Here is a 24930-nt window from a genome sequence, read left to right on the forward strand (position 1 = left end):
TATATTCTAATTAATTTTACATAAAGCTCTAGTTTAGGTCCTGGCATGTATCAGGCACTCAACAAAAACACGTAGAAATCATGAGACTTGACTATAATCTACTCTCATACTTTTGGTCATTCAAATAAAGCAAAATATAAAATAGTTGAAAATTTTCTCAAATTCAGTTTAGTTACAATGACATTTTATAAACAATCTCTAAAGGCATAAAAATGTATGAAAAACCCACCTCGGCTGGGTGCCAGAGGATTTAAAGGACGATAAACAGATCGAGGCCTGGAAAAGAAAAAGCACGAAACTCAAATATAACATGGTTTGAGTTTGTTATGTAATGTTTTCTCCAACAGAAACAAATGGTCTCCTCCCTCCGCCCTCCAGTCACCCTCCTCCCCGCCCCGCCCCCAGTTACTTGAAACAGTTTTCTTCGTAGATGCTGTTCCACACTCTCCACGCGGACGGCCCTTTGTAGCCGGTGTAACGCTCTGGGTTCAGCAACAGGTCCACGTACTGGGCAGCTGGAGACCTCTCATCTGCACAAGAAAATCCATAAGTATAACCATCCCTAGTTCACCATTTATCTGGGGTTTAGCGTTACAAAGCAGAGGACTACCGAAAGCTTACAGAAATGCTACGCTTTTCAAGGCCTCTCCAACTGGAATGGCGGAGTGGTGAGCACACTTGTGACTGTACTTGACCTGAGACTTGTACGAACTTGGACTTGATGGAGGAAAACCTCCTCCTCCCTGTCCTCTGGACACTCGGTGCTCTGAGGTCAGGCTACAGTTCTCACCTTATTAGAGGCATTCATCGTTTCTTCAGTTTTTCTGCCAGGACTAAAAAGACCTAACAGAATCATCCCTTGTCTTAACATTTGATTTGTTTTCTCCTCATATATGGCCCTAAACACATGCTTGGAAACACTTGTTTTGTTAGCATGTACTGTATTAAAAATAGACATTTTCCTGCTACTCTCTACTTTGACTTATGAAGTAAATGGCTCATTAACTTTGATTCCAAATTGATCATAGACTTACATAATGGTCTAGTTGAAAAAAGTTATTATTTTTGCCAATGTTCACACACTGAAGTGCTTTTTTCCCTCTCCAATCAATACAGGCAAATTTCAAGAACTTAAGACATTTAAAATTAAATAACCACTTTCTGTGTTGAGACCTACATGAGTATTTACTAGATCTCCACTATCTGGACATTTTAAAAGAGAGCTCTACGGGATCCAAAAGATAAAGAAAAACGGTCTTCGTCACTGAGGTGTGCATTCCAGGTAGGAAGGGAAACACGTGTCACACCCGGAAGAAAACCACAGTGCCCGCGCCCACGAATGTGGGGTCGTGATGCGTATTAGCTGAAGGGCCACGTATGTCGGCACAGACGTATTCCTTTATTTATACGCTTCCTGCCTATTGGTGTCATGAGATTAAGTCAAGAGGATACAGGAACCTGCCTTAAAATAGTGGCTAAATACGGTCCCTCTTCTCCTCATTACCTGAGAATATATCTTCCTGCCAGCCAACGATATTCACTGGCCATTCAACGACCGCAGCCTAGGACTATCCATGATAATAAGGGGACGCGGCACGCTGACCCGTGCCTGCCAAGTACTTGTACTTCTGTGACGCAGGAAGAGCACGAGGGCCGTTACGACTCGGCATTACTAAACGAGCCGCATCCATCACAGACAATGGGAGCGTGAGTTTGGAAAAACGCTGGCTCTATATCTAGCGTTGACAGAACTTAGATATTTCACTCTACAAAAGTCAAGTCACATAAAACAGTTAATTCACAGATGGAGAAATGGAAACCGTCCAATAGATTAATTTAGGACTTAAAAACAATTTACTTTTTAAAATATTAATTTAAAAATATTCAAATTATTAAGTCAATAAAAGTATGGCTTTTCTAGTAAAATTCCAACAAAAGTTCTACAATTCACTAGTTTCTGTTATATATTTTTAATTTCCTTGAGCTGTTCTTGGTTAAATTCATTTGCAAAATTGGTTAAATTATGTATGTGAGCTTTACAAATATTAAGCACCCAAACGTATATTTACTGACACGAATAGGTACACGCGTATGAGAACGTGCGTGTGCACGTCAGCCTACACATCGTCGATTCGACTAGTAGCATCCTCTTCACCCAACAAGCAACTAAACCAATAAAGAAAAACAGCTGGATTCAGATATTGAAGTATTCTGATTTAAAATATATTTTGAGGGAGTAGAAAATCACAAGAGTAAAATCAATTATATCAATTTTTAATTACTTTCTTAAGTAAAACTTACATTCTCAATGTTCTCAATGTGTATTCCCTTAATTCATTCAAAAGTTGTTTAATAATTTTTTAATGCTTTTTCAAATCCTGAAAAAGGTGGGCGTTGTTACCCTACAGGAGGGGTTAGCGAACTGGCCCGTGGACCCGTCTGCCGGGCATTTCTGTAAGGACTTTGCTTTCGTGTGCTCTCACACTGCCATGGCAGAGCTGAGCAGCTGCAACACAGACGACACGGTTCATAAAGCCTGAAATAGTCACTATCTGTCCATTTACAGAAGAGACAAGGGTTTCATCACACCCAGAGTGAGGAATGAGTGTGGGAGAAAGCCGCCTATGCGCGCACCAGGCCTGGCGCCCATCCTCACCTCTGGGGACACCTGTGACGTGATTTGAGCTGATCTGTTCCTAAACTATAACTTACTTCCGTTAGTACAGCTACGGCATTCATTCGACACATTCTCTTTGGATCCCTGCTGTGTCCTCCTCGCAAAGCTCTCTCTCCCCCTCTACGAAGCTGCTGCGAAGCTGATCTCTCTACTGACTGTGCCAACCATCACCCAGGGATTCGAGGAATGTCCACTGAATCGAAACACCTAATTCTGGGAATTCGTCAACCTGAACTATGTTTTTCCAAACCTTCTCAAGCACACCTTTTCTCCCCACTGAGTTTTCTCGCCAGTCTCCTCACTTAGTAGGGACGTCATGAGGCTGCCCCGCATCTCATTTTCCAGGACGCCAGACACCCCTTCCCGCCTCCTAACCCAAATCTCTTATAATGGGAGCACAGGCCAGCTTCGTGTGCGGGCTTTTTGCTTATGGACACAGGGACACAGATCAAAAATATTGGGATACAGACTCAGGAGTGAGCCCACAAGCCCCCATCACCAACTCTATCCCCAGCCCCCACAGCCCACTGTCAGAACATGAATTACTCGGTAGGTTATAACGCTCCCGCGTAATCTTGAAGCACACGTAGATTTAGAAACTACTTTAAACAATACTTTTAATTAATCGACATGTTTTAAAATATAAAAGTAAAAATCTATCACACTACATAGGTCAATTATGAACCAATGACTTCATTCGGCAATGGTTTATGGTGCGTGTACCATGTCCAGGCACTGTCCTAGGCGCTGGGGACACAGAATTGAGCCAAAAGGATAAGGCCCTTGCCCTCAAGTGGCTCAGTCTAGTTGGGGGTAACGGATGATGACCGTAAAACTAAATAACACACAGGCGCTCACAGGGCGGCCCCGGTGCCCTGGGAGAGCAGGCAGCAGCGCAGGGCCATGCGGTCACTATTTTATACAGGGAGTGACAGCGGGCTTTGGTGAGGTGACATTTGAGCAGAAACCTGAAGCAAAGGGAGAAGCCAGCCATGCATAAAGACAATAACAACAAAAAGCGAGAGGGTAGCAAGGGCAGCCTACCTCAAACGGCTATTATTTAAAAACTTACTAATTGATCTGTAGGGATCTACAGGGATCCCTAGCCTGGATTAACAGCACAAATCTATAGAGATCATCTTCCTTTCAAATAACGATAGGACCAACAACAAAACGGCAGAGAGCAGAGTGTGTAGATAGATCCCAATAAACCGGGGCGAACTCTTTAGATTTTGTTTTAATCTGATAATTTTAGATAACAGCAATATCAACTAAAAAATGACCCTTAGCCACTCTCAGAGTGTTTCTGAAAACTGCAGGCCTTGATCATTGGGGCACTCGCAAACGTCACTGCCTGGATGTGGCAATCCGACTAGCAGCATGGTTTTCTATTTAAAAACTACATAAAATATAAAAGTTACTAATTGCTGCAATTATGTAACCCTAAAAATCTTAAACGATGCTTTTACTTACATTCTTATAGGACATCTCTTCCACTTTTACAATTTAAGAAGCTAATGTTAAAAAATTAGTTAGCACGACTAATGACGATGGAGCACGTCAACTCAATCATAGCAAGTGACCCCCGAGTAGCATGAAATACCTACAGAGAAATACGTTCACGCTATTTACTGTAAGAGAAATATATAGTCGCAGAAATGATTTTTAATCTGAAAACCTGTTAAACAAGGACTACTGAATTTTTTTTTGTTTGAATCAAAGAATAGTTAAAATGAGAAGTTGGAAAGAAGTGACTACGAGTGTTAAACACTCAAATATAATTAGAATAACCAAAGGCAAATGAAAGCATAAGCGGTGACACGTGCACTCCACCTGGATACAATGGCTTGTGCTGATTAAACCTCTGACAATTCTAAATATCGTAACAGGGGTATTTATGAATTGCCCAGATACCCAAAGAAACTTTGCTCAGATTTCTTAAAATTTCCCCCCTGAAACCATATCAACCGTGGTAATAATATTCCATCCCGCATCTTCTCTATTTACTAGACTTCTGTGGAAGCTCCCTGTCGACTGCTTCACCGTAGCCTGGATTAACAGCACAATTCTATATGAGTCTTTTAAAAACCTTTAGAGAGCAGTACGACCACTCCAGATGTTTTGAAAGTTCAGAAGAAGGTCTGCTCTGTTTCCAACTATGCATGCTTGACCCCCAAATTCTCTTCCACCACCAAAAATATAATGACACCAAGGTACAATGTAAAAACAGAGGCCGAATGATTTACGTCTACGCACACAATTCTTGGGACTATTCTATAGATAAGAAAATTGTGAGTCACCTAAATTACCTTCTGTTAAGAGAAGTGGCAGTTACTGTTGGACAGTGCCCTGTCTTTGTACCATTCCAGGGAATTCTTGGAAAGAGAGCCGTGGGGAAGTCAAATTAGAGTCTTCCCCAGTACTGGAAGGTGTCTGTGCCCGTCCGTTGAGAACTCCAACAAATGCTATTGTGAACATTTTATACGTTCACAGGCCTGTAACCACGTGGCTTGAATTGGAGGTCCGTAGGAGACAGTGTGTCATAATGTGAAGAACACAGATTTTAGATTCAGACAGATTTGAGATTGAATCCTGTCTCAGCCTCTTGCCCTTGTGGGACTTGGCAAGTTACTTAGTCTTTCTGAGACCCATCGTCCTCGGATATGAAATAAACACACTTAACAAGGTAGCTGTAAAGGTGAGAAATAAGGTACTTAAGGCACTTAGCACAGGGCTTAGAACACAGGCTCTCAATAAATGTCATTATGAATGATAAGATCCACACAGCAACATCCAGTACATTATAGCTATAACTCTGTTGATATTTTCATTGATTTCACGTCTTATAAAAGAGTTAAAATTAAAATAATTTAATTACGATAGTTGACTTTATTACCGTCAAGTTCACAAAAGTGATCCTGTGAATCGTCATATCTTGCCCAGTCGATGAAAGCTTCTTTGCTTTGATTACTATGGGAAGGAGGGATAAAAAAGAAAATGATTAAATTTGGAGTTGAAAATTTTAACACTGTATCCTCATGTAATTACGAATAGATAATCTGAGGTCACTTCTTTATCAATTAGATGGTGTCGCAAATTCAGTTAGAGGTTACATGAAGGAATGATGAAAACAAGATATCTGAAAAATAGATATTAACTTCCATGAGTGATTTATATTTCTTAACTATATTAAAACTATTATTAGCCTTAGTTCAATAATAATTACTTTGACAAGGAAAGTAACTTACAGATATACATAAGATGTAGTTAAACACAAAATTCAAGCTGGCCTTTTCGAATGACTTAGAAACTAATGAATATTTATTATTTTTTCCTAAAGTGGGAATTAAATTTACTTTCATAATTCTTTTACAATAAATTGCTTCTGGGCTTATAGGACCCAAAATACCAAGAACTGCATTTCTAGAATCAATCATCAATGTGGTATTTACTGGCAACACCGAGGTCACTTTTATCACGGTACCTCATTCATTTTACAGGCTACCTCACAACTTATAAAATCTATGATCGAGAAATCTGACTTGAAAAACCAATAAAGGAACTACATTCATTTAAATAAACTTTGACCTACATTCACTTTAAACTATATTCTCTGTCTCGAGACCTTCTCTGTCTCAAACACGTGAAGGCAGCATCTGTAAGAGAATTATTACTACGCTTCCTTATTCGCTACACAAAAGGAAAAAACAAGGTAAAAAAAATTGTTTGTGCACCAAGTATAAGTGACTAATTCCTAAACGCAGTGCCATCACAGCCAATTTATTTTGTATTTGAGAAACTGCTGAATGACATAAGGTGGGCTGTACCGCATACACTTTATTAATAAATTTTTCCAATTCAATTTACTGTGGGATTTTTGTCCCCTATGGGAATATGTAATAATAAAAGTTAACAGAAAAATCTCTGTGGTGCCAGAAAACAAGAGTGCCTGACTTCTAATTATAGCTACAATAACTATAGTTACGTTTAATCAGACAACCTTCTGTTGAAAATTGTAAAGAACAAAGCAATTCTGGCATAATTTCTTATTTCCTTGTTGGCAACATGACTAACTTGGAGGAACTTTTTTCTTTGAGCATCCTTATTTGATGCAATTTTGCTGACTGTTGCATCTAACCCCTGCCCGAAGCCGTGGTAGTAGAAAAGATCTGGAATGCTTATCTAAGACTAATAGAACTGGCCCAGTTTGGCTTGTAAACGAGTTAGAAGGAATCTCAGAGATCACCTAGACCAGTTTTTCCAAAAGACAGTCTGAAGACAGATGCCAAGCTACTTAATTTCCTGAGCTTAACCCCGGGCTACCTGTCGAGATGTTGCTGTAAGTAAAGCAGCAGCCTTTGAAACGGCAAACACAGGAACGGGGAGAGATGAGATGGAGGGATTTCAAAGGGGCATGAGAAAACTTTTGGGGGTGACAGATATGACAGCCGTCCTGATTGTGCTGACTTTCGTGGAGTGTATACATCAAAACATTAAACTGCACATTCTGAATGGGTACAGTGTATTGCGTGTCGATTATATGTCAACGAAGCTGTTTGTGAATTACAGCAGCCACGGAGGGATAAAAAAGAAAATGATGAAATTTGAAGAAGCCGTGGAATGAGGAACGCTTGTCCACTACTAGTGGCAACATCACCTGGGAGTCATTTTGGAAGAACACTTGGCAGTATTTAATTCCACTCCTAGGTATCTTCTCCATAGAAATTTATACCAAATGCACCACCAAGTGTCCTCCAAAACATTTCTGGAAATGGCCTCGAAGTGGAAAACAGAATGAGACATTATGGTGCAGTCTTGCTCTGGAATACTATATATCAATTAAAAAGAATTAAATGCTACTAGCTCAAGAACATGAATGAATTTCACAGACATGACACTGAATGAGAGAGGCCAGGTACAGACCTCCCTCCAGTCAAGACGGCGGAGTAGGTAAACGCTGTGCTGGTCCCCTCTCGTGACCACGTCAAAATTACAACTAAACTACACAACCACCACCACTGAGCACCATCTGAAGGTTAGCTGAACAAAAGTCCTATAACTAAGGACATACAGAAGGGGCGACGTTGAGACTTAAAATACAAAAAAAAATATTTTATAAAAGAGGTCAGATACAAAAGAATACATTCTTTTCCATTTATATAAATGGAAAAGATTTACTATTCCATTTATATAAATAAGCAAAACTAATCTGTTAACATAACTGAAAATCATAGTGAATTCTGGAGCATGGTAGTGACTACGAAAGGAATCCTGGCCACCTTCTGGTCGGCGAGTGTATTGTTCTAGACGGTGGCTACAGAGTTGGGTTTGCTTTGTAAAATTAAATTGACCTTTACACTTAAGATTTGTGCACTTTATTATATGTGTATTATACTTAAAATTTAAAGTTGAAAAAATTAATAACTTCTGTTAAGCGACAAAGAAAACTACAAGCAAAATTAAGAGACGAGCCCTAAGAACCCAGACGGCCGACATAGAACTATCGGATTATACGAAGAATGCCTACAAATTAATATAATCAAAAATGCAACCCCCAACGGAGAAACAATAGCAAAGAACATGAACAGGCAATTTACCCCCCAAATCTTGTAACAACTGAAGGCCCAGTCCCTGCATCATTTCTCTATTTTACATCCTCTCCTTGATAATCTCATTCAGTTAACGGTTTCTAAACGCTATATATTCTTTGAATGACTCCCACATTTTATCGCCAGCCCGGACCTCTCCCCCGAAACTGAGACTTGTATATCCAACTGCCCGCTCACCTTCTCTAACTGGGTGTTTCATAGGCAGCTCAAACTTAAGTCCAAGGCTGAACTATAATTTCCTGTCAAACCTGATCCTCCTACAGATGTCCCCAGTTCAGGAAATGGCAACTCTGTTTTTCTAGATGCAAATCTTGTGGTCATTCACAGCTCATGTCTTTTTTATACCCCTTTTGGCGAGGATGTGGAGAACAGAACAAGTTCGCGGCGCCGGAGGCAGAATCGTCCACACAAGTACTCTGGAAAGGCACTAGGCAATATCAAGAACAGTTCTAAGCGGGTCGCCCTAAGATTCAGCCATTTTACTTCTAGCGTACGCAAAAAAAATAAATAAATAAATAATGCTCAAGGTAGCACAATTTATAGAAGTGAAAATGTGAAACAACCTAATTGTCCATCAATAGGAATATAGATATGTAAAGGATGGCATATTTATATGAAAAGCATTCACCAACTAAAAGAATGAGACACATTATATTTTAACATGGATAGATCTAGAAAACAAAACGTGCAGAGTAAAAAGAAAGTTGCAGCATGTCAAACACAGTGTGATCTCACGTGAAGGAAAAATGAAATCATATACACAGATCTATACACATATATGTAATTTAAAAAGTGTAGACTGGACATACATCAAATTCATGACAGTAGTTAGCCCTCAGAAGGAAGGAAAGAAAACAGGATTGAGGAACAGAACGTGGCAGGTTTTAAAGTTATCTTTGATATTTCCCTTTTTTAAAAAACAATTGCCAAGAGGTAGAAAATGTTAACATTTATTCATTTGGAGTGGAGGATATACGGGTGTTCATAATATCCTTTCTACTTTTCTATATTAAAATGTTTCTTCAATGAGATAAATAAAACTGCTAACTTTATTAAGTCTATAACAATGATAGTACCTGAATACAAATCTAAACAAACATGGAAAGTAAAAAGAACTTCTGTAATATTCCATTCCCCACTCGCAACTATAGATATGTTCAGTCACTTTATATTGCATAACGAGACCACTTACAAATCATTTATGTTGGTCTTCGAAAGCAAGTTTGTACTTAGAACAAATCGGGAAATCAAAAGAAATTTACTATTAATGGTTATGTTAATAGTAAAACTTTTATCATTCAAAATCTAACATATAGATTGAATTACTATTCGTAAAAGACTTATTGGTTCAAGTTCCTTTTCCCATAAAAATCAGGAAGAATAGACCCATAAGCCCTGATAGCTGAGCAGTCTTCTAAATTTTTACTTTTTAATAGAGTCACTATTGATGATTTAGAAATTTAAGAATAAATTTAGCCAAGAAGAGGAAGCAAAGCTATGATGAAATTCAGGATAAAGAGTCACTTCTTCTTTTTAAAAATTAGTTGAAACTTCAATGTTTTAAAATCACAAGAAAAAAACACATTTTGGAGATTTCTGATATAAACAAGAGAATATTTTTTAAATACTACTAAACGTAACTTACCTTAATGTGCTGTTAATTGCTCCCAGTTTATTAGCTTGCTCACAATCCTCTAATTCTTTGGTATTGTTTGCCACTTTCATGTACTGAAAGGAAGTTCAAAATAAACAAGTTTAGTAATAATCATTACCTTCCTCTTTATCTCAGGCTCAACTGGCAGAACAGTAAATCTGTCAATGCTTATACACACTAAATAGAGATACATCCTATTACCGAAGTCCCTAACATACGTAAGAAATAGAAATGAAATGAGTCACAAATTTCTACCTAATGAAGAAGCGAAGATATTAAAAACATAACAATCAGCATTGTTGGTGATGATGTAAACCCTCTCGGGAACGTAATGTGACATTTATCTAGAACTGCAGAAATGCATAAGCCAGCAGTCCCACTACTGAAACTACATCCAGAGCAACGTTTAAAACGAAAACGAGGTACAACCACTTTAGAAAGCACTACCTTGTGATGCTGAGACGGGCGTACCCTATGGCCCAGCAATCTTATTTCTGCCTAGAGACCCAGAGAAACTCATGTGTGCACGAAAGACAAGATGCTGCTGCATCACTGTCTGTAACAGCAAAAAGCTGAAAACGACTGATATGTCGACCAATAGGGGAATGGCTATTTCGCGATACAGTCATATAATTGAATATTACACAGCTGTTAGAACAAAATCTATGTAGATCAATAGAGACAAAACTTCAAAAGCATAATACTCAATAAAAATACAAACTGAAAAAATGTTTTTAACCTAAAGAAATAAAAAACATATATTATTGAAAAGTTTCGGAATTTCATATAAAAGATTTATATATACTTGTGGATAAATGCACGATACAGTATAAAAATAAAAAGGATCACAGAAAGATACACAGACTTCAGAAAACTAGCTCTGGGGAGGGAGGAAACAGAATGGGATTGGGAAGAGGTCAGGAAGAGACTCTAACTGTCCTACGCTGTTTGGTTATGTACTTTAGATCTGAAACACACACACATTAAAGAGTGAGCACGAACAGAAGGCCAGGGCGGGGAGAGAGCAGAAGAACGCGGGGAGAGGATGCGCGTGGAAGCAGAGGGACAAAGTAAATCGTGGCATGCGCAGATGAGAAGAAGGATCACCTATAACAAATACATTGATTCCATTTACAAGTACAATGCTCTTGTAATGTCTTGATGACTGTTTACACAATACTGTCCTGAATATGACAGGTTCGCTAACTGAAGGACAAAAACACACGTGCACGATAAAATGCCAGCCGAGGAGGCCGACTGACACGTTACCCTCTGCAGTTCTGGAGTTTCCAAACACAGAGCTGAAGCATTTCGAAACAAGCTATATAATTTTAATCGTAAGACTGCACAGCTTCTCTGCTGGCTGCAAGAATTAGGAATTTGGGATTTTAAGGCAGATGTGGCCACTCCCAGCTAAGCACAGTCCAGAGGTGCGGGCGGTCTCTTCCACAACCAGCGCCACAGCAAGTGGTGGGTTTGGGCACGTGAAGCAGAGAGTGTCCAGGAGGAGGAGGGACTCACCTTGTTAGACCTCCCGGCTTTAATTCCCACTGGAATTTTGCTCTTAAAAGAACAAACAACAATAACGTTAAAAGCAATCCTTTTTTGAGATTTCTTCACAAATTAATAATGCTATTGCTCTAATACAAAGACTTTTATTCTATGAGGAGAAAAATACACATTGGTTCAAATTCTGTTTTCATATTACCTCTTTGCAGTAAATAGTAGGTAGAATTGTACCAATGTACAGATTTGTAAATCATAGGATAGAAAGCTGAATGATATACAAAATCAGAGCATCAAAGTCAGCTCTAATTTAAACTCTCTATGCAGTATTTAAGTTCATGTAATTTTAAGGTTTTAAAAAAAATGACAATCGCTTTTTCCATAAACTTTCTTACCACAGAGATAAAAATTTTAAAGTTTTCAAAATTATTTGAAATATGTCATGCTGGATTTTAATTTCTACTCTAAACCGACGTTTAAAGTTTAGGCAATTTTGGATTAATAGTAGAAGGTAAGAATACGATTTACCTAGGGTTTACCAGTAGAAGAACTGCATATAGGTACAATTTTCTTTTCTACGAAGCTAATAATTACTTTTAGGCTTTAACAAACAAATTTATGAATTACACCTGGTTTATCAAAAACAATTTTAAACAAAAATCATATCTGAAACCAATCATAGATCGATCCTCTGATCAACCCAGGGGACTGATTTCTGATATTTGAATCTATGAGTTATCAAATTAATAGCCAGTTAACTACTAAAAAATTTTCATGTTTCATAAATTTTAACCAAATATCCAGAATATTTTCCTTTCAGGTTAAAGAATGTAAATAACAATTATGATAAGAGATTTTTTTGTAACCAAGAAAAAGACCACATAGATAGAAATATTACTTGCAGCCAGTATTTTATTTCAGTGTTTCCTAGAACCTCTTTAACACTGCCAGAAGACAGAAAATTGTACAATTCAAGTCAAATCTAGCAGTCACAGTTATAAGATCGTGAATTTAAAATATGGAATAAATACTAACCAACAAAAGCACTCTGACTCCTATAAGTCCTCTAGCTAGTAGAGCATAATATGCTAAAATCAAAATCTTTAGCAGCTTTTTAAAAAATTTGATGCCAAATGCAATAATTTGTCTTAAATCTTAACAGAGGCCATTCAGAAACATGGGGGGTAGGTACCATAGACGATCGTCATGAATAATGTATAAAAATCACAAAAAGAATTATTTAAATTATAAAGTTAATAACTAAAATCAAGCATGAAATAAACCTGGTTGTTGCCACTAACACAAGTAATACAATGCAGTCTGAAAATTACAGAATTAAGTGACCCCTCACGATTAAATTAGACTTCAAATTACAGAATGCAAAGTTTAACTCCGTATTATGACAAGTCTGAGTTCAACATGAAATGCCTACTGAATTTTCCCTCAAAGAGAGAAAAATAAAAATATCCTCACATCACTTAAAAGGATCATTTTTATCTCTAGGGAAAAAGGGAAGGGAACGGGGATTGGAAAGGGAATAGACAGGAATTTTTAAATGCATAGATATATTTCTTATGTTCACGATTCATATACAAATAAATACTTTCATTTATTCTTATTCGAAACTTCGGACTAAAGAAGATAATCCGCTGTCAATAAATAACACTATTTTAACGTAAAAACAATTTAGAAATACATACTGTGCAAAGCAAAATAACTCTTAGAACTCAGCAATAAAAAGGCAACTCAATTTAAAAATCGGCAAAAGATTTGAATAGACTTTTCTCCAAAGAAGAAAAAATGGCCAGTGAAAAGATGCTCAACGTTATTGGCCATCAGGGAAATGCATTCGCAAGGACGGCTAAAATAAAAGACGATAACAAGTGTTGACAAGTATGTACAGAAGCTGGGACTGTCACACGGGCGGGAGGGAACGTAAACTGTGCAGCCACACCGGAAACAGTCTGGCAGGTCCTCAGACAGTTAGTTACTCCAGGACCCAGCAATTCCGGTCCAGGATATACGCGTGAGAGAACTGAAAACAGATGCCCACGCGAAAACTTATACTTGAGTGTCCGCAGCAGGTATAAATAAGTGTCCACAGCCACAGTGACCCAAAAGGGGAAACATCCCAAATGCCCACCAAGTGACAACTAACAAGCCGAGGCGTACCCACAGCACAGTGTCATTCGGCAACCGGAATGAAGCACTGATACAGGGTGCAGTGTGATGAACCCTGAGGATGCTGCGAGAAGCAAAAGAAGCCAGTCACAGGAGACCGCACGTGATGGGATTCTATTTACGTGAAACGTCCGTAATTGGCAAAGCCATGGAGAAAGACACGGGGTTCGTGTTTCCAGGAGAAGGGGGAACGGGGAGTGACTGCCAATGGCGGGGGTGTGAAATGCTTTAAAATTACTTGGCGATGGCTGCGTAATTCTGTGAATGTACTAAAAACCACTGAATTGTACACTTTAGAAAGAGTGAATTTTAGAGTATGGAAATTATGTCTCGGTAAAGCCGTTATAAAAAATATTGAAAATAATTCAAGTTCATACTGACATAAACATACAATAAGGAAATAAAGAAAAATCTCCTGCTTACAGTAGAATGCCAACTAATAAATGCAGAAGAAATGGAATCGGAAAATCACTATTGGCAAATATTATGGTAATTCAGGCAGGAATCATCGACGGATGCTGAAATTACGATGGTAAAAGTATGATGAAAAATGGGACATTTTCATAGTCTCGAAGATTTTTCCTACTTTCCGGTGAAAAAATGTGGCAACCGCCACCTTAACTAAGTGATGAAGATGACGTCATGTGCTTCCTAATACGACGGGCTGAGAAGGACACAAGGACACAACCATCATTTCTATGGTGTATAACTGCGCATGGCCTGAATATAACAGGAAACGTCAGAAAAAAACTCAAATTAGGGGTATTCTACAAAATAACTGGAGTACTGGAAAGAAGGAAGGAAGGAAGGAAAGAAGGAGGGAGGGAGGGAGGGTAAAAAAGACAAGACATTGAAAGACAAGGAACTACTGGGGGACTATTCCGGATTAAAAAGATGAAGGAGACATGGCACCCAAATGCTACGAACAAATCGGAATCAGAAACTTTTTTTTTTTGCTATAAACACATTCTTAAGTCAGTTGGCAAAACGTGGTTAAGGTCCACAGATAACACTGATGTTAACTTCCTGATTGTTAATTATGCTGTGGTCAGGTAAGAGAAGAATCTTGTTTTTAAAGAAATACACACCGAAGTGTCTAGGGGTCAGGAATCATCATGTTGGTAACTTACACTTAAACGATTCAGGATGTAATAATATGAATACATACACACATATAAGGGATAATAAAGCAAATGTGATTAACATTTAGGAAATCTGGATAAAAAATATCTGGGAATTATTTGTACTATTCTTCCAACTTTTCTACAGGTCTGACATTATTTCAAACTAAAAAATTAAAAAACATATTACATTCTTAAAGGAAAATGATCAATTCTTTTCCTGTTAGGAAGGACATTTGTTCAGATGTTTTTTCATATCTTTAAGGACAACAAACTAGACTAATTGGTTAGATAAGAAAAGCAAAAAGTAAAATGAAAACATAGCTTAAAACTAATTACTGTTGAAGAATAAATTTAATTATACCCGATATCAAAAAATAAAGTCTAAAATGTAGCATTCCCTTATTAAAGACAAGACCAAGTGAAGGCCTAACGCCAAGGCCTTTCCCCACTTTATACACTTTAATTCCCACTTTAAACTTGAAATTTAAAGTGTAGCAGCATTTTTTTTTTTTTTTATGAAACAAGATGCAGATTCGATCAAGCATGAATTGAAAGTCGGCCAACTGCAGAGCTGCTTCTAGAACAAGCCTCTGGTTTTAAACGTGTCTTACCTCTGGACAGGGCTCCACGTGACAGTCTTTTATTGAACAATGGCCATCTTCTGCCCAGAAAGGACACGGTCGCTTCAGGTTAACCTTGAGAGAAAGAGTGAATCGACATGAGCAAACGCGTGTCACAGCTCTGCGGTGCTCTCTTCAGCGTCCCTGTGCTGGGCACCAGGGACGTGGTGGCGCATGAGGAGAAGCTCCTGTTGGTTCGGAATTTCAAATGACTGCAGTTCCCAGACAACTGGAGAGAATATTCATTTTTAAAAATAAATGATGCTATCAGTCCTCTGATACTTCAAAAGTGGGATGGAGTCCAGTGTGCAGCTCATCCGAAGGAGCCGGAAAGCATTTTCCCACGCACTTCATGGGCTTCCAGACTCCGCTCACGAACCCTCCACAGCCCATTCACCCAGCGGCCCATTCACCTAAGGGCCCCTTTGCCCACCCAGCGGCCCGGCTGGGGCCCAGGCAGGGCCGGGTGCCCTGCGCCAGGGAAGAGGCAGAAGCAGCACTTGCCCCCTGGAACTCAGCCTACTGCAGGGAACGGAAATGAGATACTCGTATGTTTATTTAATAACAAGTTGTGGTTGCCTGCCAACTACCGAGGAAAATCTCGAGTTTTGTGATGGAGAACGAGGGGGCTGGTGGCTGGAGGCCTTGGAGGAGGCATTACGTTTGGGTGAGGTGACAGAGCTTAGACAGTTCTGGGAACTGGAAAATGACAGTTTCGCTGACTTTTAGTGGGGAAGGGAAGAGGGGCAGGGAACAAGATTAGGGACAGGCAGGGAACAGATTGTGCAGGGCATTTTGGGCACTGTAAAAATTCTGAATGCCGTATTCTGAACACGACGGGAAGACAGGTCTTCAGCAGGACTTCCGGAGGGAGCGCCCGAGTGAAGGTCAGTTTTATTCTCGAACAGTTCGTTATCCACGTCTCCCCGCTGGCATTGCTGCCTAGATCAGAGCGAGTCTCCTGCTTCCGGTACCATCTATTTCCAGCCATAACCATCTCGGTGAAACATAATTCGGATTATATCAATCCCTGCTCCTAACCTTCCCCTGACTTCCCATCACCTTGGAGTGAATCGGAACTCTGCAGCCAGCTCCGCCTGGCCCTCTGTCACCCGGCTGCTGCCCACCTCTCTGACCTCGTCCCCTGCCACGCGTGTCCTGCCACACGGCCTTCCTGGGGGCACACGCCTCACTCCTTTCTGTCCCAGCCTTCACAGAGGCTGCTCTCTGCCTGCACTGCGGCTCCTCCAGGTCTTTCTACGCTCACTCCCTTCGCCCCCTCCCTTCGCCCCAAGCAGCTCTCCCAGGGGACATTCACAGGCGCCTCAGACTTATCAACATACCCCAAACTGTGCTCTTCCCTCTAGGGATTTCTGACATCTCAGTAAACAGCAACTCCGTTATTCCAGATCCTCAGGCCCACATCTTGGCTTCATCCCTAATTCTTCCTTCTCGCTCCACAGATAACCCCTCTGAAAATCAGGTCAGTTCGAAATCCAAGAGAATGGCTCACACGGTCTGGCTCCCTGCTCTCTGCCTTTTCGCGCTGTCTCCTTGTTCCTCAAATACCCGAGGCGCCCTGTGGCCTCAGGGCCTTTGCTCCTGCTGTTCCCTCCGCCTGAATGCTCTCTCTCCGAAAATCCACAAGGCTTGCTTCCTCGCTCCCTTGAGGTTTTCCTCAGATGCCACCTTCTCAGTTTGCTGATTTAAGTTGCTAAATTTCAGGCTCTCCCGTCGTGCAGCAATCGGTAACGAATACACGGTGGAGGACACTACACGTAGCTCGCATCACCCTCACGGATAAAGGGCTTCTGCAAGTGCTGCAGGCAGCCGACCCCGGCTGATGAGAGACACTTTGTCCAAGGTCACCTCGCCCCTTCCTGTGATGGCCCGTGTCCAATGACTGGTGTAAGGATATAACGGCCTAGACCTCTGCCTCAAGTGGTGACAGCTCTGGAGGGTCATCCGATCTTAAGAACTCCCCAAAGGGTGACCGAGGTCTGCACTGAGGCCACGTCACAGCTTCACTTCCCTGTCTCCCCATCCTGACCTCCTCCCTTCTGTTCCCTTCCCTAACTTGTCGGTTCCAAAAGTCCCTAACTGACCTCTTGCACACTACTGTCTCAGAGTTGGCTTCCCAGGGGACTTAACTTATGACGACTTGTCCAGCTCCAGAAAAAAAACGACGGGTATTTTTATTAGGATCACACTAAATTTATATACTAGCTTGGGGAGAATTAACATCTTTATACTACAAAGACACCTGTCCATTGTTCAAGCCTGTTTTTGTGTTTTTCAGGAGTGTTGTGAAGTTTTCTTCCTTTGTACATTTCTTGATATATTTATTCCTATATATTTTACCTTTTTTCATTGTTAGTGTAAATACGGACTTATCATCCGCTACACCTTCTAACTTGCTATTCCTTATAATTATGAAGATATGGATTTTATTAAGTTTATAGCCTGCTATCTTAATGCATTTTTTATTGTTTGTGTTCATTTTACTATTTCCTCTCAATTTTCTAGGTATACTTTTGTCATTTATAAGTGAAGATACTTTTACTTACTCTAAAATTTTTGGTCTCTAGTTGGTTCTTCTTGTTTGATTATCTGGCTAATACCGCCACCGGGGACGGCGACAGTGTGTACCTTCGTCTCGGTCCCCAGCCTAAGTGAGGATCCCTGTAGCACTTCCCCGCAAGACACTGGCGACGCTGGCGTTAGGACTGAAATTATCAAGACAAGGAAGTACCTGTCATTTTCATTTTATTGAATTTTTTAAAAATCAGGAATGAATTGAATTTTGTTAAAAACTCCATCCTTGCATTCTTAGAATAAAATCCACTTGGTCATTTGGTCATGGTACACTTTTTGGTAATGAGCTCAAAACGCAGGCACCATCCTCACGCCTGCGTGCAGTCCATAAGGAAAGCTGGCTGCTGTTACTTTTTACATACGACACTGTGCTGATCATTTCCCAGCTCTACTGTCCTAGGCCGAGTCCACGTCCTCTCACCTGGACCACCGCGACAGCCTCCCAATGGCTCGTCACACTCAGGATAAGAGCCAACTCCTTGAGTGTTTAACGTGGCCTCTAACTTGTTTCTCTGGCCCCCTCTGTGCCTCTCCAGCTCTCCCAGGCCCTCGCCGTCCTCCGTCACACCAGCCGTCTGCATCCTCAAACGCTCTACACCTTTCTACGTGCAATGGAGACCTTTATACCCGCCGTTCTACTCCCCTTCCCTGGGACGTTCCTCCCCCAGACAGTCATGACTTACTCTTTCACACTAGGAACGTCTCTGCTCAGATGGCACGGCGGGAATACCTTCCTTTCCCGATCGACTTCTCGAAAACAGGGCTGCCTGCCTTCCACACCCCATTACTCTCTATCTCCTACTTTTTCATATGGGTGTAGCACTTACGACCATATGAAATTATATTTTATCGTTTATCGTTTGTCTCCCTAATCAGATAAAAGCTTCATGAGGTCAGAGTCTTTGTCTTATTCACTACTGTATCCACGGCACCCAGAATACAGTCTGCTACAAAGTAATCATTCGATAAATATCTGGTGAATAAAGGAATGGAATGGATAGTATGAGAGAGAAATCATAAATACCAGCTTCGGCAGCCAACTGACCAGTTGATCGAGGTACGCTGCTGCTTCTGCATTTCCTTGCTTGCTGAATCACACATATGTGTGTTTAAAATTAACTTCTCTTAGCTTTCCTTTTCTGCCACTGTTATAGGTAGAGCAGACTGGTTAAATTTCCTTTTTTGTTTAATTCACAGGTTGACAGAACCAGAAGAGGAGCAGATATCACCCAAACATCCTAAACGTGGTGCTATCCAAAGCTAAATGCATTAACGAGACCACTGCCTTACTCTCCTCAGTGGGGAAGAGGATGACTATGTTCTGGTTACATGGGGAATAACTGCATTATGTTGGTTAGAACATTTTTTAAATTACATATATAAAGATAAATTGTATGTTGGCTAGCCAAGGACCACATTGGAACGTCTGCCTTTCCGACTTTCATCTTTCCTTCTTAACATCCTCTAATTTCCCTCTGAGAAACAATGACTCCCCTTATATTTATGCAAACACGACTCTTAACCAACCTGTCCTTCCCTCTTTTGGTCAAGGGCCCGGGAATCTGACTCTTGTATAAGGTGTTGCGAAATTATGGGTAAATGGTGAATTTGACCCAAAATTTTGGTGGCACCATAAAGAGAATGGTCATCGAATCCTGTTCTAATTTCTATCTTTTCTGAAATATGCTCCTTCAGCTTATCTTTCAATTTTGTGAGCTGTTCCCACACCTTTTCCTAACAAAACTTTTACCTAGGACACCCGAACCACTGTTTCTCCATTTGTAAAATGTGGCTAACACTGACTTGACGGTGTTCAGTATAAAAATTAAATGAGATATTCACTCATTTATTCAAATATTTGAGTGCCTACCACTGACCCAGCCTCTGGGGGCACAGAAACAGGAGATACGATCCCAAAAGAGAGGAGTGAAAGAGTGAGGGCCACAAAGTGCTGAGTGGAGGTGTCGTCCGGACGTCTTGCGGAGGAATGACCTTTGACACCAGGGACACGTCCTCCACTGTACTAGACTGAACCGTACGAAACTGGCGATATTTAACCATTCTGACCTATAACAGCAACAACACGGCTAAACCTAGTAGGACAGAGGAAGCAGAAGGCAGCTACGAACGCACAGACACGTGGATTCAGGGGTGGGAATTAGAAGAAGCTATTCTAACCTGTCTTATTTGTATGTAAAATGCCTAGAATACCAGACACTCCGTTTCTTTAGGCATAGATTACTCTTTGAAGTAAATTTGTGGAATCTGCATCCTAAAGGCTTTTGTATGGAGGAGAAACATTCGCCTTTTCGGGATACCGTTGGTGCTCCTGGGAGGAAAAGACTGGGCCCGAATCTTTAATTCTCTAATTTGTTACCTTTCTGCACAACTTAAAACTACGAAAACACTGTTTTTTTTTTAACCTCAAAAATATCTAAAGGACTAAGGTAGCCTATGCAGAATCAGGATAAAAGAGAAAATCACGCTCGATTTTTAAAATAAAAAAATGAAATCAAAGAAATGATAAACCCGACTGACTACTGAGGGCAGGAGCACAGGCTAAGCACGGCGGCAGCTTTTAAAACACGGCCGTTGAATTTAAGACCCCGTCCTTTTGAACACCGCCGTTTGCTGCTGCCTTTACGCTCGCAGCGGCTACTCTGCAAAGGTCTAGAGCGGACTGTGGTCAGATTTAAGAGCCGATTCTGCAGCACTGCCCTGGCCGGGGTTCTGCTTGTGTCCTCAGCCCGGCTGGCAAGCGACTGCCTGCCTCTGCGGTACTTTACACTGCTAACGACGCTGGCAGGTGTCACTGCCATCAGCTCGGCCCGAAACCCGGGCAGGTGCGTCCAGATGGCAGAACCTAAGTTACAAGAGAGGCTGACAAAACAAGGCCCTGGCATTTTCGGCTTTTATGAAGGAAGGAGTCTCTGCCTCAAAACCAAAACTGAAAGATGAATTCCCCAACCACAGGAAGAGGGTTCAGACTCTTGCTGTTCCAGTGATAAAAGATACACATAGGGTTCTAAAGAAGAGTCAAAATGGGTTTTCAAAAGGGTGATAAAAGTCACATCTGTAGAGAGCAATATACAACTCTCTGGTACCAACGGAATAAAAAATTATAAGCATACCTTGTAATAACGGAAGTAGTCTCTCTCTTGCAATTTTTTGATTTTGGGGAAGATTTTAAATGTGTTGAAGTTATCGATGCTATCAATATCACACAAGCAATCATCCAGGACTCCGGTGACCTAGGCGAAAAATATATATGTGTGTGTATATACATATATATGCACAAAATTTAAAATAGGTTTCAACCTAACAAAGCTGTACTGTTATATAAAAGATAATTTATACATTCAAATTAGCTAGTGTCTGCTAATTAAGGTACATAATACTAAAGCAGTCAGTTTTTACTACAGCCAATTCAATAGAAACAACAGAAGGATCAGATGTACCTGTTCTGAAGAACTAAACGTTCTTGTTTAGTGGTCAAAAAGAAAAATATTGAATGCGCCTTCCCTTGCCTAAACACATATAAAATCCAAATAGTCGTTGGAATGCTGAAGCAGTCTCTTTCAAGACTAACCTAGAAGTCACGGACTGAAATAATATTGCTGTAGTAACCCTATCTTTCTTTTAGACTGCCATCTATGGAATACTTAACGTGATAGGAATGGTGCTAAGAGCTTTATGTATGTTATCTCATTTACTCTCTAACTACCCAATGAAATAGGCATTATTATCCTCATTTTACATATAAGGAAATTAAGGATTAGCACGGTTAAAATAATTTTTTCCAACATAGACAAGACTTACTCCCAAGTCTGTCACACTTTAAAATACATGCTCTTATCCAGCACTCAAAGTATACGTTAATCGAAGAAAAATTGATATTTATGAAGTGAGTTCAGAGTCCAAAAATTCCATAAAACATTTTTCATGACGTAAAGAGTTAGGGCTCTATTACCTTAAGATAAAGAATGGGAGTCATTATGGAGAATTTTGGCCTGGAATTCTACATGCTTTGCAAACCCACCCACTCACTAAGATCCTGTCGCTAGCTGCCGAATGTCATTCCACTGTTCTACTTACAAACCTTCAAAATCTAGACCCCTAAATAGTAATAGGAAGAAAAAAAAAACTAAAAATAACTGTCTAGGTTTTCAAACATTTTATCCAATGACTGCTCCTTTTTATGAATTTTTGTTAAATTGTTTATTTTTAGTCAGTAAAGCATATTTTCTAAAAATATTTTAATTGTGGTAGGGGCTGGCGTGGGGTATATGAAATTAGCACGTACATATTTCTAACTCTTAAAGACGACTACTAAGACAAAAACCTGTGTATCACCAAACTTCAAAAAAAATAAGCATGGAATACTGCCAGTATCTTTTAAGTCCCTCCTTAATCACGGACCCCTCCCCCAGAGGTAAAAAATCTTATTTTTGTTATTTTCTTTACTCTTTGTAATTTCATCTCAAATGATGTACCCCTGAACAACATATTTAAAGGGTTTTTGTTGGATTTTTTTTTTTTTTCTGTTTTTGAACTTTGAGATTAATGGAACCTAATGTGTGGATTTCTCTGTGATATGCTTCTTTTGATAACATTTTACTGACGTCTAGCCAAGATGTTGCACTGTTCTAAGTGCTAGAAATATAGAATTAGAAGAAGTAAAAAGAAAGACCAAAATCTCTGCCCTCCAGGACCTTACATTCTCAGAGGAGGAAAGAAAAAAGAATGAGCAAAGATAGTCTGTCAGATGGTAATAAAATGATATGGAAGAAAACTTCAGAATGGAGACAGGTATTGCTGAGTTCGGGCTGCTACGATTTAAAAACAAATAGTTATGGACGGTCTCACTGAAATTTTGGTAAAACTTGGAGAAAGGAGAAAGCCATGCTTTTGCGGGGGCTTGGGGGGCATTCCAGGCATTGGGAATACTAAAATAAAGGCCCCAAGGCAGTAAGCTGACCCAAGGTTTTTGAGGAACAAAAAGGACTATGTAGAAAGTCTACAAAGAGAAAAAGAATTAGGAGACCATTATAAGATTTTGGCTTTTACCGAGGTTTGGCACTTTCTCACACCGACCAGCTCTCCAACACCAAGGGCGCCAGTTCAGTCCTGATCCTGTGAGCTCCAGCATAGCCCACGGGCCAAGGGCTCAGTCACCAGGACCTCTCCCCCTTCAGACGCCAATCCCAAGCCCCAGGCCACCTGCTCTTGACTATCAATCGGGGGTTCCCCCGACTCCCTCCTCAGGTTTGGTAATTTGTTGGAACTCAGGAAAACACTGTGCTGAGGGTCGCTGGTTTACCGTGAAGGAACAACTCAGCGGGGGCCAGGTGAAGAGCAAGTGCGAACTCCTGTGCCTCCCAGCCACCCTCCCAGCCACCCTCCCGCAAGCCTAGGTGCTCACTGCCTGGAGCTCAGAAAGCTGGTCTCGGGAGCTTTCTCGCGCTCCATCTCCAGGTGCTCCCCATCCTGGAGGCCAGTGGTTGGGGCTACCGGTCCCAGTCCTCAAATTGCTAAGTCCTTCCAGGGACCAGGCCCGTCCTGAGGCTATCCAGGGTTCCTGTCCACCTAAGTCACAACATGACCCTCCGATTTCCAGCATATTGAGAGCACTTGTGTAATATCAGCTTCGCAAAGACAAGCATACACTCCCGTGGGACTGAAGGGGCTGTTAGGAATAACAAAAGGCACTCCTATTACTCAGAAAGCTTAGGGTTTCAGGAGCTCTGTGCCAGGAATAGGTGACAAAGACCAAATATACTGTCGATTACACCACACTGTGTGAGGTAGGAAGCCACTGGAGAGTTTTAATCAGGCAGTAAAAGGACCATGGAGGGTGTCTCTTTGTCTCTCTTCTATTGTATGATCAGGGAAGGTAACAATTCAGATAAGTGGACAAGTCAGATAAGGTGACACTTGAGAAGCCTAAGAAAGTGAGCCACCTGGATACTTGAGCAGTGTGTGCTAGACGTCCAAAGGCCTCGAGGCAAGAACATACTTGCTCCATTTCAAGAACAACAGGGAGGTCAGTGCGGCTGCAACACACGTCTAAGGGGGAGAAGACAAGCTGGAGCAGATTTGAGGGGAAAGGATCAGGAATCTGGTTCCTGGTACATCCAGCTGGAGATACCCAGCAATCATCCAAGTGGAGATGGAAAGAGGTAGCTGGATGTAAGCGTCTGGGGCTGACACTCCTGGCCTGGAGATGCTAAGGCAGGTATACAGGTGCCATTTAAAGCCAAGAGGATAAACGTGACAACCAAGGTAGGGAGAGGGAAGAGCACAGGATTTGAACCCTAAGGTTCAAATGACCAGTGGTCAGAGGCAGAGGAGGAATATAGTCACCTCCTTAATGACTTCTTGTGAATAGAGGTATTTTTCAAAAACCTTCCCTTTACGCTTTACTGTTCTGCTTCCAATTTAGTCCATGGAAGAGTGAAAGCCCTGTCTTAGGCCCCCTTTTTCATTTTCCTGGGTCCCACAGTGCTTTATTTCTACGCGACAAAAAAGCAAGCACACCGAAATACACTGTTCAGACCAGAAAGGGACCCGCTGGGGTTCCAGCTTCATCTTGTTCACTGACTTAACAAGTGTGATTCTAGTCACATAAGCTCTGAACTTCAGTTACCTCAAGAGCCCCACTTCTCAGAGATGTAACAACTAAGATGAGAGAATGTATATGGAAACTGGTTAAAGTACTGTCAAAGATGTGATCAAACCCTGTATTAGAAAGTACCACTGGAAACAAAAACCAAATCTATTCACTTTTGAGGATTATTTGGCACAATGCCAAAAGAAAAGACCTCAATTTGGAAAAGTATCTAAATGTAATTCTACTCAAAAATAGACATCCAACTGGTAACTAGGAAATAATTTTGTGCCAAAATTTCCTTTTTGTAAGTCTGGTAGGGATGCCCGGATTTCCATTATCTATTTCGGGTTTTCC

The 24930-nt window shown here is 40.7% G+C and overlaps 2 protein-coding genes across 5 annotated transcripts in view; one reads left to right on the forward strand and one right to left on the reverse strand.

The window, feature by feature from the left end:
* The window catches only part of ERO1B (endoplasmic reticulum oxidoreductase 1 beta), a 38973-nt gene extending 17724 nt beyond the window's left edge, over positions 1–21249 (reverse strand). For 2 of the 4 annotated variants that reach the window (XM_023520830.1, XM_023520828.1), the window contains exons 1-7: positions 21098–21249; positions 15363–15446; positions 11462–11503; positions 9932–10014; positions 5574–5647; positions 410–530; positions 230–276 (exon numbers count right to left, since the gene is read on the reverse strand). In XM_023520830.1, the coding sequence (XP_023376598.1) occupies positions 230–276; positions 410–530; positions 5574–5647; positions 9932–10011 (322 nt within the window). In that variant the 5' untranslated portion in view covers positions 10012–10014; positions 11462–11503; positions 15363–15446; positions 21098–21249. The remainder of the gene's footprint in view (positions 1–229; positions 277–409; positions 531–5573; positions 5648–9931; positions 10015–11461; positions 11504–15362; positions 15447–21097) is intronic. The other 2 variants (XM_023520829.1, XM_023520827.1) reach the window with 1 other exon arrangement.
* The window catches only part of ACTN2 (actinin alpha 2), a 389901-nt gene that overhangs the window by 61463 nt on the left and 303508 nt on the right, over positions 1–24930 (forward strand). The window lies entirely within an intron of this gene.

The sequence above is a fragment of the Pteropus vampyrus genome, unplaced genomic scaffold (genome assembly GCF_000151845.1).
Source record: "Pteropus vampyrus isolate Shadow unplaced genomic scaffold, Pvam_2.0 Scaffold279, whole genome shotgun sequence".
NCBI lineage: Eukaryota > Metazoa > Chordata > Mammalia > Chiroptera > Pteropodidae > Pteropus > Pteropus vampyrus.